The sequence below is a fragment of the Cricetulus griseus genome, chromosome 6 (genome assembly GCF_003668045.3).
Source record: "Cricetulus griseus strain 17A/GY chromosome 6, alternate assembly CriGri-PICRH-1.0, whole genome shotgun sequence".
Taxonomy (NCBI): Eukaryota; Metazoa; Chordata; class Mammalia; order Rodentia; family Cricetidae; genus Cricetulus; species Cricetulus griseus.
In genome coordinates this window covers 38,941,367-38,957,071 of record NC_048599.1, presented here as the reverse complement: position 1 = coordinate 38,957,071, position 15,705 = coordinate 38,941,367, and the positions used below count along the sequence as shown (strand labels likewise).

The 15,705-nt window shown below is 38.2% G+C and overlaps 1 protein-coding gene across 9 annotated transcripts in view; it reads right to left on the bottom strand.

Annotated features, from left to right (window-relative positions):
* The window catches only part of Tasp1 (taspase 1), a 207,632-nt gene that overhangs the window by 56,129 nt on the left and 135,798 nt on the right, over nt 1–15,705 (bottom strand). For 7 of the 9 annotated variants that reach the window (XR_003486507.2, XM_027421662.2, XM_027421665.2 and 4 more), the window contains one exon: nt 1,907–2,017. The exons of 1 other annotated variant lie outside the window; for it this stretch is intronic. Coding sequence is in view for 6 of the 8 variants with exons in the window: in XM_027421662.2 (XP_027277463.1) it covers nt 1,907–2,017 (111 nt within the window). In the remaining 2 variants the exon portion in view is untranslated. Of the gene's footprint in view, nt 1–1,904; nt 2,018–15,705 lie in introns of those variants that run through there. One more of the 9 variants, XM_027421667.2, reaches the window with a different exon arrangement.

Genomic DNA, 15,705 nt, shown 5'->3' with positions numbered 1-15,705 from the left:
TAAGTCTGACTGACAGATCTGAGAACACAAGAATGCAACCAATTTTTTATGAAATTAACTATATTGGTAAACCTCAGGTCCTATTCATAATTTATTTCTCAGTTTGTGTGTCAATATCAAGTAGCACTTGAGTATCTGTGGGCTAAGGAAGCCAGAAGCCACAGCTACCACAATGAATTCAATGGTGACAAAGGCTGATTGCCTACAAACAGATGGAGGTCAAGTCACATCCTGGCAGAAGCGAAGAGTTGAGGAAATGAATTGCAGGATGAGAGTGTCCCTCCACATAGGACCCCAGAATGCAGATGCTCCCTGAAGTCCAGGTGCAACCATAACAGTAGTAAAATATAATAGTACAAAACAGTAAACATATATATAGGAATATTTTTTAAAAAGAGGTTATGTAACTAGCAAAAAGGTGAGTCAACAATTAAAGTTTGAGAAGAAAAGCACAGCTACAATATAGACCTTTCTTATAACTTCCAGCACAGACTGGGGAAGAGTGGTGGGCTTGGTGGTGTGGGTGCAAAGTTGCCTCATAGAGTCTGCTTTGATACGGGTCCACAAAGTGTTCATCCAGAACCGTGCAGCTTCAACATAGAAACTAGAGCTCAACAGAGTGAACACAACTGTTATCCATGACTCTTCCAACAAGCTCCTGCATCTCAGAGCATCATCTGCCAAGCAGACATTCCTTCTGTATATTCTCTGAAACCTGTATGCTCTGAAAACCTGGCACCCACTGCACACAAGTCATCCTGATCTCAGCATCTTTCTGAACTCTGGAGCATGACCTAATTCCTTTGATTCCAGATCCATCTGATCTTGACCTAGCCAACAAAGTTCGGCTGTCTGATGGCCAATCTATAGCTTCTCTGATAGGATTTAAAGTCCCTCCAAGTGTGTTCTTCTAGGGAAACTTTCATCCTAGGGTACCTGTCTCAGGGTTTCTACTATAAAACACCATGACCAAAAGCAACTTGGAGAGGAAAGGGTTTATTTCAGCTTACAACTCTCCAGTCATGATCTATCACTGTGGGACATCAGGGCAGGAACTCAAACAGGAACCTGGAGGTAAGAACTGAAGCAGAGTCAATGAAGGAGCTCTGTTTTCTACTGGCTTGCTAAGCCTGCTTTCTTATACAACTCAGAACTACCTGCCCAAGGGTAACATTGTCCACAGTGAGTGACATCGATTATCAACTAAGAAAATGTAGCAGACTTGCCTAGAGGAGGCATTTTCTTAGTTGAGGTTTCCTTTATTCAGATGGCCCTTGGATGTTGTCTAGGTTGACATAAATACTAGCCAGCACAGTAGTAAACTATCCATTTACCTTCTTGCTACTATTTATCATAGTTAGAAAGTCTTCTTTTTAGACTTCCCCCATTTAATCTATTGTATTATATGGTTTGTAAATCCTAGTTAGAACAGGACTGCCACATCCACTTTGTCTCAATACCTAAGTAGTCCATTTTTTCAACTCAAACAAACATCCTCAGATTATTTAGTAACACACACATATATGCACATCTGTTAGAGAACTGGGCAAATGTCCAGAGAGGATTCCATCTTGACCTGTGCGGAGCACTTGACAATAAGGTAAGAAAGATACAATGCTCCAATTACATTTCAAACATATTATAGTACATTGTCCCTTGAGTTTCTTTTACAGAATTTCATTTTAGTAATGTCTCAGAATCTAGATACTAAATTAAATAGCTGATATCATGCTATAGTAGCTACTGTGATAGGATTTCTGCTCATAAACAATATTAACTGAATGTCTAGCTTCATGCTAGGCAGTAAAGAAAAATCCAGAGCCTTATGTGGGAGAATTGATTCTTAATGTATACAGCTGAGGGAAATTTCCTCTATTTAGAAGGCTTTTCTCAACATTCCACTTACTGATAAACTTGTTTTGCATAGTCTCCAACAGAGCTTGGTGAGCATCTTCAGCTTGTAAAGCGTGAGAACATTCTCTAGCCAGTATGGTGCGCACAAGATGCTCTCCACATCCTACAAGTCCAAGAAAAACAACAGTTGAGGAAAAGCAATACTGAATGTTTTGCTTGTTTCAGTAACATAAAACACCCTTGCATACAACTTACGAAGTAATTATGAAACAGGACAACTCATCAAGAGAATGAAATGACCTCTATGAGCAGTCTGGTAGTTTTGGTAATGGCATTCGATACAATATCAAGAAACATGGGACTATTTAATCTCAAAAGAAATAGTTAAAAATAAAACCCCTCAGCCAGGCATTGGGGGCGCACACCTTTAATCTGAGCTCTTGGGAGGCAGAGGAAGGTGGATGTCTGTGAATCTGAGGCCAGCCTGGTCTACAGATTGAGTGCCAGGACAGGCTCCAAAGCAACACAAAGAAACCTTGTCTTGAAAAACCAAAAAATAAAAATAAAAAGATAAAACCCCTCTTTCAGAGGAATAATTTATATAACATGGGAATCCAGATTCTGTCCCTAGTGTTCTATCCCATTTTCACTAATGAGTAACTACACACCATTCTGTTGGGTGGTCTTACTCTCCATAGAATAAGTGGTTCCTACAGCTGTCAACCATTTTCTTTTTGACACCACTTGCCTGGGAGGCTGGAAAGAAATGTAGGCATCTCCAAAGGCAGCCTAAATCTCTCCCTCCTGTTGTTCAAGAAAATCATACACCAACAGTGTGAAGGGGACATAATAAAACAACAAATGTCTTCATTCTTTCATACTCACATAACTTTTAGGAGTAAATTCTTTCTGTAGTTTTAAAGAAAATGTAAATCTGGGGACTCAAGAGATGGTTCACCAATTAAATATACTTGTTATTATGGAGGACCTAGGTTTGGTTCCCAGTACCCACAACTGTCTGTAATTCCAGAGTGATGTGGGTACTGGACATACACACATGATTCACATACATTCACGAGGGCAAAACACTCATACAGAGAGAGAGAGAGAGAGAGAGAGAGAGAGAGAGAGAGAGAGAGAGAGAGAGAGAGAGAGAGAAGACATGAGGGGAAAGAGGAAGGCAGGGAAGAAAGGGAAGGACGGAGGGAGGTAAGGACTTTTAATTTGAAACTTGGACCACTCAGAGACACTTAGAAAAAGCAGGATAAAGCAGGACAAAGACACTGGAGAAAAGCAGGACAAAGAAGAGTCTCAACAATCATAATGAACCTTGGACTAAAATAGCTAAATTAAGCAATCACTTTTCTTGTTTGTTTAAACAATTATTCATTTTCATTTTAAATATGTGCATAAATGTCTGTGCACTACATGTATGCATGGTACTTGCTGAAAGGCCAGAAGAGGTGATTAGATTCCTTGGAAATGGAGCTGCAGACAAACAGTACCAACTGCCTAGGGGTGCTGGGAATCAAACCCATGTCCTACTGAAAGGGAAGTTCTCTCTTCTTTTGGTAGAGAGAGCACCTTCAGTCTGTGAGATAAATGAAAACTAAATGATACTTAGCCCTCTCCTGAGTAGTAGATAAGAATCAAGTACTACTGACAGATCTTAAGAAACGATATCTCCAATAAGCATTAAGCCATGTTGCTGTCTTTCATGTCAGAAAAGTCCTCCTCATATATACACCTCTTCTCCTGTGTTCACTCCTATCCCAATTATCCCTAGGCAGTTGGTACTGTTTGTCCCTTTAAAGTAGAAGGCTTCATGCAGAGGCTTTCAACTAAATGACCTGTTATGAACACAGACAGTAGTTAGACTTTCATCATTGACTAGCATATTGATTGTAGGATTTTGTAGATTCTCTTACTTTTTAGAAATTGAAAATAGAATTTATAAGCTTATTCATATATATTCATTTTCAAATGTAATTGTTTTGGTCATGATACTGAAGGAACCAGTTCCTTCAGTATCATGACCAAAACAATTACAACTTTTCTGCAGCAACATGCTAAAGATCTAAGGCATGAGTGAGATAGAATCATAGAATCACAAGAAGACTGTGGTGTCAGTTGCAGGGCTTTTGTTGTGGCTCAGCTGTTTTTCCATGAAAAATTAGTCAAAATAAAAGAGGAATTGCAATAGGAACAGGTCATTTAGTTGAAAGTCTCTGCATGAAGCCTTCTACTTTAAAGGGACACTAGCCCATGTAACTCTGCCAGGCCTAACCTTTCTCCTCCATTCCCTCTACCTTGCTAAAATCCATTAGATTACATTTCTAAAGCTAGCCACCAAGGTATATTCCCTTATTAACCACTTCCTCATCCTGCGGCTGAATACCAAGGTACAGCTATCAAAATACTGAAATTCAACAATCAGAATCCCCTTTGGCTCACCTAATTAACATGTCCAATTAAATTTAAACATCTCATCCTAACACAGGGTTTGCCATTTTACCTTTAGAAACCACCATTTGCTTATGGGCCAAGTTGGTCTCCTCTGTCCAGAGGCAATCCTTTGTCCCTCTGGGACAAATACCACTGCCCCTCTCACCACTGCCCCTCTCTCTCCTCTCTAGTCTCTACCTCCTTTAGTACCACATCCAAGCCCATTCTAACACAGTCCTCCCCTTCTTCTCTTAAAAATTACCCCTGTAAGGTCATTTGCTGCTGTTTTCTGCCTGAGTCAGAAAGCAGCCACTTTAACTTTCTCTGTGAAAACACTTGTTTGGGTTTAATTTGTGCCTAATCCAGGGTCCAGGAGGAAGCATCCACGGAGCAGGGGAGTCACCTTCACATATTATCAAAAGCTACTATCTCTTAATTTTGGTACTTCTTAAGTATTTGCCATTCTCCTTAGAGCCACTCCTCTGCTTTTCTCTAGGTAAAATCCCATCTTCAATAATTTATACCCATCCTCTTACTCTTGAAAAAGTGTCTACATTTCCTTCATTTCATTAAATACAAACAGAAAAAAAAAGCACCTTTGGTTATGCATCAGAATATCAATACGAGGCAGCAAAAATTAACCCCAAATTTCAGTAACTTAACAAATTCATAACTCTTATTAATGTTGCAGGTCAAATCTGGGTCATATACTGAAGAAAAAAATACCAGTGATCCCATCATCTATAACATCCATAAATGTAGATAGGGCTGTTTTCCTGCTTTAGAGTACATTCTAGTTTCTGTTGCTGTGATAAAATACATAACCAAAAGCAGCTTAGGGAAAAGAACAGCTTACTATGTTCACAATTCAAGCCTACAGTCCATCATTTCAGGGAAGTTCAGACAAGAGCTCAAGGAGCTAGTTACATCATACCCACAGTCAAGAGGGAAGAAAAGGCACCCACTCTGTCTGCTTGTTTACAGCTTGTCCTGGGCTAGCTTTTCCATTCATTCATTCAGTACGACATCTAGCCCATTAAACAGATGTACTGCATACAGTCTGGGTGATTCTTTCTACATCAATTAACAATCATGAAGCTCTTACAAACATGACCACAGGCGAACCTGATTTAAATAATTCCTCAAGTAAGACTCTCTTCCCTGGTAACTCTAGACTGTGGCAAGTTGACATTTCAAACTAACAATTACATCCTGGAAATGACCATATCATTTCTACTCAAGTCCCTTGGCAGAAACAGTTGTATGTTCTTAGTCAAATGCAAGGGAGATTTGAAATATGAGGGACTAAATAGATATTGGGGTATATGCACGAACATGCTTTCCATGTGTACCTAAATCTAATTTTTTGATGTCTGTACAAGACTAAGTATGAGAAGCAACAGCAATCCTGTGACCAAATGGCAGTGTATATAAGCATGAGGAAGGCAGGGAAATCAGGACAGACATAGTTAATAGAAAGCACTGTCAGATAGTGTGGCTAGCTCTTATATTCTCCCAGGAGTCCGCTACAATGACATTTTAAAAGATTTAAAAAGAAACACTGATTAAACCACTGTAATTGGACTCTCCTTTTTAGGGCACCTGTATCCTTATTGTGTATGATACAAAATTACTATTTAATTATTTATGAGTATACAGTTGTGCAACCACCAGCTCTATTCATCTCCAGAACCTTTTCATCTTCTCAAACTGAAACTCACTAAAAACTAGTTTGTTTTTCTATATCACATCCCTGTAAACCACCATTTATTCTACTTTCTATCTCAAAGGAACTATTTTACTCAAAGAGTGGTGAAAGTTAAGTGAAATTAAATCAGTAGCATCTTAGTCAACTGTCCTTAGCCAGTCTTCCCTGCTCCTGCCCTCAAGATACAGGCAAGTAAAATACAAGCAACTAACTGTCAGTACAAGCACACACACACCCCTTTTTTTTCCTTTACTTTTTATGACTGGCTAATTTCACTTAGCACAATGCCTTCAAAGCTCATCCACAGAGCATGTATCTAGATTTCCTTCCATATGCACTGTATCTATACCAGTAAGTGTCTTAGTTTGGGTTTCTATTTCATGAAATAAACACCATGATCACAGAAACTCTTATAAGGAAACACTGAACTGGAGTGGCTTGCTTACAGTTTCAGAGGTTCAATCTATTATCATCATGACAGGAAGCATGGGAGCAAGCAGACAGACATGATGCTGGCTACAGCTTGACTAGAAGGCAGGAGGAAGTTGTCAAATTGAGAGAAGCTTGAGCATAAGACACCTCAAAGCCTGCTCCCAAAGTGACACATTTCTTCCCACAAGGCCACACTTCCTATAAGTACCAGTCCCTTTGGGGGCCATTTTCTTCAAACCATCATATTCCACTCACTACCTTGACCCCAAAGGCTCATAGACATATCATAATACAAAAACTTCCATTCATTCCAACTTCAAAAGTCCCCATAGTTTATTTGTAACAGTCTCAAACTTGTTTCAAAGTTCAGTCTCTTCTAAAAATGCATGGCAATCTCTTAACTGTAATCCTCCTGCAAAGGTCAAGATCAAAAAGCAGATCACGTATTTCCAACATATAATGGCCCAGGATATACATTACCATTCCAAAATATAGGGAAAGGAGCATAGAGAGGAAACACTGGAAGAAAACAAGCTGGGCAAACTCTAAACTCTGCAGCTCCATGTTTGATGTCAAAATGTTCTTCAGATCTCTAACTCTTGTTTTACCTTGTTTTCTGCAACACACTTCTTTCTCTTGGGCTGGTTCCACTCCCTGTTAGGAGTTCTTCTCAGCAGGTATCCCACAACTCTGGCATCTCTAACACTTTGGGTTTTCCAAGGCAATCCAGGCTTCAACTTCACAGCTTCATGCTATGGCCTCCCTACTTGGCCTCCATTCAGGGACACCCCTGGTAACATGCCTGGCCTCAGCTGCTTTCTTTAGGCACAGAGACAAATTCCATACATAATCCATTTCTTCTATCCTTAACTCTAAAACAGAATCATGTGACCAATGCTGCCAACTTCTGCTACTTACATAGGGGATGGAACATGGCCCCTCTGTCTGATTAAATCTTCTCCAGCTTTCTGCCTTTCAAGAAATGCCTAGGTTGTCCTGAAACTGGTTCTGTAGACCAGGCTGACCTCAAACTCAGAGATCTGCCAGCCTCTGCCTTCCCAGTATGGGGATTAAAGGTGTGCCCCACCATATCCAGCTCTAAGCTTCTGTCTAATTTCTTTCCACAAGTTGTAAACTTAGCTGTATGGGATCTTGCCCTGAGGTCACTACTCCCTTTATTCCATTTCTTCAACTGTTTATCTCCTTGAACATAGGCCAAGTAGGGAGGCCATTGCATGAAGCTGTGAAGTTGAAGCCTGGATTGCCTTGGAAAACCCAAGGTGTTGGAGATGCCAGAGTTGTGGGAGTTGTAAGGAAAAAAGTTTGGGGGGTGCCATGCCATCAGGAAAATGGAATGAACTTTTCATAATTTATCCTGCTCAGCTTACTCCTTTTTCAATATAAATCTTATAAACTAAGATTAAGCACTTGTGGCTTTTTTTTTTTTTCCAAAACAGGGTTTTGCTGAGCAGTTCTGGCTGTCCCAGAACTTCCTCTGTAGAGCAGGTTGGCCTCGAACTCACTGTCTTTCTATACACATACCATACACACTCTTTCAGATACGTAGTGAAGGATTGATGTAAGATTTCATAGGAAGGCCTTGGGATGTTTTAAGCATCTGCAATAAAATTGCCAACAAGAATATCCACTCCCTCAAAGGGTGTCAGTGGAAGAATAAAGGAAGTTGGTTAAAGTTCTATTCTGGTGGGTTTTCCTTTCTTCTCATGATGTTCTCTGTATTTTCCTTCTGCTACAAAAGGTGATTCCCAGCTAGCCTGACAGTCATCTATATGAGCCTAGAATACAAAAACAGTCTATAATTATGGTTTGAGACGATGCTTTACAGCAAACTAAACTGTCTCACAGGCTACAAATAACTACTTGGATAAAATTTCCATTATCAAAATAAAACTGAAAATATAATAAAGAATTCTCTTAGTCTGACACAAAACATTTCTGTGGTTGTTCAGAGACTGTTTAACAGTTTCTACTTGATGTTCACTTCTGTTTCCCCATGTTTCTACAATGAATACATTTATCTCCAATGGACTTACTAAAAAACTTCAGTATGGCTTTCTTAAATTCATAATAAATTTTTCTATTAAATAATTTTTCTATTAAAATAAATTTTAATTAACATATAAAGTATTAGATATGAGAACATTTTAGAACAGAGAATATATTAACAGATTCTCCTTCACCCTCATCTCCCATGCCCTGATACTCCCCCAGATAACACATAGAAACACTGTCTCATATCTTATACTCTTTGGTGCCCCATTTGTCTAGGATGGGTCTGGGAAATATAATATTAACCAAGGTGATCCAAACTCAGAAAGACAAAAACTGTATGTTCTCTTTTAAATGCTAAAGTGTTCGTTGGGCAATCATGTGGACCTGAGCTCAGATCCCCAGAATCCACATAAAATCCAGGCATGGTGGTGTATATTATATATGTAGAACTAGAATTGGCAAGGCAGAGACAGGCTGACCCTTAGGAGTTCACTGGCTAACCAATCCAACTGAAACACAGAACCCCAGGTTCAGTAAGATGTCCTGTTTAAGGGGGGAAGCAATACTTGGATAAATGACTGAGGAATATATGAGGGTATCAACCTCTCCCTTTTGTATGCACTCTACACAACTGAATACTCACTCACATATAGGCATATATCATATACACATCCCAAAACATTATTTAATTTAGAAAAGATAATAAAACAATACACAGAACGAATGAAGAAAACATTTGGTTCTTTGAAAAGATAAGATCAACAAACCCTTACCTGAACAAACCAAAGGAAAATACCCTAAGTAGTAAAATTACAAATGAAGAAAGAACCATTAAAGCAAATACAAGTGAAACTCAGAAAATCATTAAATCATACTTTTAAAGCATACATTCCACTAAGCTGGAAAAGTGTAAAGAAATGAACTACTTTCTAGACATACATGACCTAAAAAATCAAGCCAAAATGAAATAAACAATTCAAACAGATTCTACAAGCAGTGAGGTTGAAGCAGTAATTAAAAATCTCCCTACCTGGGGCTGGAGGAATGGCTTTGAGAGGTTGAAAGCACATTCTGTTCATGTCAAGTTTGGTTTCTAGTACCTATACAGGCAGTTCATACCTGTCTGTAACTCCAGCTCCAGGATTTGGCATCGAAGAACACCTAAACTCACATCTACATACTTACACACACACACACACACACACACACACACACACACACACACACACACTGTTTAAAAACAAACAAACAAAAAAACCCACCCAATTATTAATAATCTAGGCCCAGATGGATTCACTGGTGAATTTTCACATTTTCAAAGAGGAATACTAATGTTCTTCAAACTAGTTCATGAACTAGAAAGGAACACTACTACACTCTTTTTACAAAGGCAGCAAGACAGAGATACCAAGGACACATAAAGAAAAAGAAATCATAGATCAATATCCTTGAAAAACTTAGATACAATTCTCACAAAATACTTGGAAACTACATTCATGAATACATCAAAAAGATAACTCACCACGATTAAGTTGGATTTATGCCAGGGGTGTAAGGATATATATATAAGTGTAAGTGTTATACATTCTAAGAATGGGCTCAAGGATAGAAATCACATGTTGACCTCAACAGAAACAGAAAAGGCTTTTGATAAGATCCAACGTTCTTTCATTGTTAAAATTCTTAAGAAATTCTTATTAGGAAGAACATACCCCAATCTAATAAGGGCTATGTATATGAAAAACCTATAGCCAACATTAAATAGGGGAAAACTCAAAACATTTACACAAAAATCAGAATCAAGAAAAGGGTGTACAATTTCTCTGTCCCACTCAATAATGTACTAGAAGTTTTAGCCAGAACAATAAGACAAGAGAAGCAAATAACAGGGACACAAATAGAAAAGGACAAAGTAAAGGTATCTATTCACAGATGATGAGCATATATATGAGACCCTAAAAAATACCTACACCAGACAACTGTCAGAACTGACAATCCGTTTCTTCAAAGTGCTAGGATACAAAATTAACATAAAAAAATGAGTAGCATTCCTATATACTAATGAAAATATCCTGAGAAAGAAATTAAGGAAAGAACTCTATTCACAATGGCCTCAAACCAACCAACCAACTAACCAAGAAAACAAGGAAAACCCACCCTGGAATAAACTTAACAAAGGATGTAGAAGTAATTACTTATACAATTAAAACTTTAAAAATACTAGGAGATGGAAACACCTCTCATAGTCAAGAATTAAATAATAAAAAATTTAAAAATGGCTATCCTACCAAAATCAATCTACAGATTCAATTGAATTACAAAGTTCTAGTAATATTCTTCATAAAAACAGGAAGGAAAAAACTTAAAATTCATATGGACACAACACACACACACACACACACACACACACACACACACACACACCACCACCACCACCAACAACAACAACAACAACAACAACAACTAAACACCCTAGATTCCAAAAACAATCTCCATTCCTCACTATAAGAGTACTTATTGGAGCTGGGTGTTGGTGGCGCACACCTTTAATCCCAGCCCTCAGGAGGCAGACACGGGCGGATCTATGTGAGACCAACCTGGCAAGAGCTAGTTCCAGGACAGCCTCCAAAGCCACAGAGAAACCCTGTCTCAAAAAAAAAAAAGGAGTACTTATTGGAGATTTCACCAAAAGTTATTTCAATTTATACTACAGAATCATGGTACTATAACATAAATAGACAGACAAACTGGGATAGAATACAGAATCCATATGCATGGCTATTCAACTTTTTGCTACCTGATTTTTTTTTTTACAAAAGCACCAAAATAAACATTGGAGACGACAGTATCTTCAACAAATGGTGCTCAGCCCTAAAGAGGACATTTACATCAAGCTCCCTTTAAATTCAGGGAGTATCATGGAGGATGGAGAAGAAAGACTATAACAGCTGGAAGTAGAAGAGAAATGCTGTGAAATGGCATTTTCCAGACATGACACGATAGTTGTACTCATGAATTCACAGCAGTTATGGTTACCTGAAAAATTCCTGTACACACGAAGACATTCAACATTCCAATAAGGGTGGGTGAGGTCTCATAAGCTCCACCCCTTTCTCAGTGGCTATCTGCAGTTGATGGCTTCTGGGTAAGCAAGAGCCATTTTTCTTTCTGGGTAAGAGCTACTATATAATACAAGCCTTCCATAGAGCCTCAGATTGAGATTAACATTTTTAAATGTAACTTATTATCTCATAAACTTTTGCCTTGCCAGATTGTTTTTCTTGTATCACTTCTGATATCAAGAATCTCCAGAGGGGGAGAAATTAAAGATGCATGCATAACAAAGACATATCCTACATTCCTGGGCTGCCAGCACACAGGAACACAGGACCAGCAACAACAAAAGCTGACATTCAGTAGGTACTACTGGCATACCTCAGATCTCCAAGGAACACTGATGATTTTGAAGTACATATGTCATAGTATAAAGGCTTCCATTCACTCTCACTGAAAGTACTGGACATGTGAAAAAGCCTTTCAACACAGGCCTGTTAGAAGTCCACAGGGACAGATAAGTAATAAGTAAAGGCCTTTCCAAATTTAAAAGGAAACATTTGGTACTTCACTTTCCACTATTGCGACATCTCTTTTTTCAACAAAGGAATTTATTACATAGTACGTCACCTTTTCCCTGTCAGAGGATTTACTGCCAATTTTGGAGTTGGGTTACTTCTGGTTTTCGAGCCTGTCTTGTGAAATTACAGAGAGGGCTGCTTTAAAAGTGATAGAACACACATGAGTTCAGTCTTCACAGTGTCCCCTTGGCTATCAAACCTGGAATCTATTATATACAAGAGGAAAACATAAGGAGTTTTATAAAGAGATGGAATAAGTGATGAAGATGTCTAAACCAGTCAAGTCCAACAGTTAGCTCACCAACTTACACAGTGTTTTTCAGATGTGTACTTAGTTCTATTACATTAAGTCTCATCATACTTTTGAGTATTTATAGTAATAATATTAAAAAAAACAACTGAGACCTTTTCATGTATTCTTTGATTAATAGTAAGTAACCAAAGGAAAAAACATTTTATTATGATACAAAGGAACTATCTCTTAAGGGGTATGATTACTATATGTTTTAAATGCATACTCATTCATGAAAGAAAAATATGTTCAAAAGTTCTAACTGAACACAGAAGAGTGTCTCATCTGAGACATACTATACCTATCTAATGTTTATGACTTTTAACACTTTTACGGAAAAGATGTAACCAAACTACAAAAGTTTTAACTGTCTAAACAATCAGTTAATTAACAAGGAAATCTTTCATTTGGGGAATGTGATACTGTCATAAATTAGAACATACTTGAAACTGCAATACAAGTAAAAGACTTTGCACTAAAGAAAGTAGTCTCACATCAGAATGTCTATGGCTCACACACAGCTGTCCTCCTTCCCAGTCTCTATCTATTGCCCCTCTTTGTTAAAATGGCATCTCAGTGTGAGAATTTCCTATACCTGAGAACTCTATTAGGGCAATGGCCAGTTAAAAAGTAACACAGTGATGCTAGTTGATGTTCCTTGCCAATCTCTTATCTAGATTCCTATTTTGTTAGAGAATGGACCACAGACAAGGGCATCTCCAGTTGTCAAACCTGAGGTGAATCACTTGGGATCTCTATGCCTTGTCTTCCTCATTTGAAAACTCAATGGTATCATGTAAATGACATTAAAGTTCCCACAAAACAAAATATTTGTACCTACAAATATTTTTAGAATTTGAATAAATTGGTGCTGAAATTTTAGTTTCACACAAGGTGTCAAAGCTCATGTCTATAATTCCAGCACTAGGAAGGAGGCTAACAAAGGAGCTTTATTGAGACTGAAGCAGTTTGGACTAAAGAGTGCATTCCAGGCCAAACTGGGATACAAAGTAAATCCTGCTTCAATAGCAATCATAATAGTAACTACTGTTGTTGTCATTATTATTAGTATTACTTAGGTTAAAGTGCTTCCAATGGATAGACAACCTATGAGAAAATGTCTTTCAAAAAGCAGACATAGATTAATTTAGACTATAGAGAATCCTTACAATGGAAAGGATAAGGTAACACTGATTTATCATTAAATGACTAGTTATCATCTATCTAAGGCTTTCACAAATATTTCATTAGGTGATTACAATAGACTTAGAGAAGGCATATCATCCCTAACTGACAAATAAGAGAAGGGAATTCCTGTTACTAAAATTCTAAGATCCAAATCTTATTGTTTGAACACATAAATAAAGGAAAGACAAGCAAAACAAAACAAAAAATCCTCAAAGCCTTGAAAACCCAGAGACTTGGGCCTGGAGTGATGGCTCAGCAAGTAAAAACACTTGCTGCTCTCCTAGAGGACCAAGTTTGGTATATCTCATGAACTAAATAAAAGCCTTCCAAAGGATGGGAAATGCTTTGTTTTTATCCTCACAGGAAATCCCACCTCTGGAAGTCAAAGGACACTACATGAGTAGATACTTAAGGAAAGAAGGTAGCTATAACCATCAAACAAAAGGAATGTGCCATACGGTAAACTTTACAGCTGTCTCTCAAATAACTCTATTTCTCTTCATTTCCTAGTCCCTATTCATTTAAATCGATGCTGGATATAAGGCTGGATTTGGCTTTCCTGCCCTAAAATCCAAGCATGTTATTTAACAAAATTTTAAAGTTTCTGTGTTATATCAAGAACCCAATTGCTGTAATACAGAATAAATGAAGGATTAGAGGACTATCTTTGTCTTTTCTTGGTTCTTTCTTTCAAGGCCTACACCCTTTCATAATTGTTGTTTTTCAAGGATTGCCTTTCCCAGTACACATACATGTGCAAGCAAACATTTCTCTGATGACACTTATGTTTGAGTCCCATACAGCCAATGAGGACCAGCCTGACGACAATCCCTGCATGCTCCGGAAAAAGAATTGGACCACACCTCTCCAACCGCACTGGATTCAACTCACTCCATTTCGACTGACACTCCAACCAGAACCTCGAGTACTGACTTCAATCAAGTTGAGGATCTCAACCTAGATCTTCAATCAAGCAAATCTCATCTAACATGGACTGGCGATAACTCATTAGAGACTTTCCCTGTACTAGCATCTTTTTTCCCACAGGACCCCACATGGCTACCATCCTCCCATTTCAGCAGGAAGTAACTTAGAAGATACTACACCCCCACTCCCCATTATTGTTTATTAGGGTAATGTAAGCCTAGTTAGAAATAACTTTCTTATTGTTTAGAGTTGGGATTGGAAGGAGGTGTTCAAGTTAGACACCCTTTCCACATAACTTTAGGGCTTAGCCGGAATAGACATAGGATGTGCAATAGCAGATTATTGTATCCTCTTATATTTCACCTTTATGATTGTTAATTTTAGATATTTAACACTATTAAGTTTTAATCCTCTTTTAGACTAAAAGGCAAATCGTAGGGAGACACTCTAGTCCTACCCCAGGTAACCTGGACAGGTGTGCCGGGACATGCCCGTGAGGGCGGGGTGAGGGGAAGTCTAAGGTGACATAGAAAAGGCTTCTTAAGGGGACCTCGGACACATGGACCCCCTCTTCCCCTTCTGCTGGCCCTGGTCCTGGCTCCCTCCTCCTCGCTTTGGCCTGTGCTTAGCTGGTGTATCTGAATAAAGAAAACCTTAGCCCGATTGACTGCTGAGTGATCACTTAACAGCCCTCTTCTGGTGTCTGCAGGCACTTGCACACATGAGGCATTCGCTCACACAGACACAAACACACATACACATAAAATAAGACTGAATCTTTTAAAAAGGAAAAATCCTAGTCCATCATCAAAATCAAAATAGTAATAACCTGAAAACAAGAAGCTTAACAGGCACTTCTGGCCCTAAGTCCTAGGTGGTAGAGGGCCCCAATTTTATCCACAATATCCTGGAAACCATAAGTCCCTGAGGTAAATACCAAATGAAAGAAATGAGATTTTATTTTACCATAGTATACATTTCATTAGCCAAAAAAGTCAAGAGATGGTAATAAACATCTAATGTGTAGATGTAATGTAAGATACATGTGTGATAGATATGTGGAATAAGGGCTACAAACAAAGAATGCAAGCAAAATCCTTATGCTATACCTTAAATTTAATTTATAACGACGAAGAACTATAGATATAGATATGTAGATATAGATATATATATAAAATATTACCACTAATACCTTTCTTAATGAGTTAAAA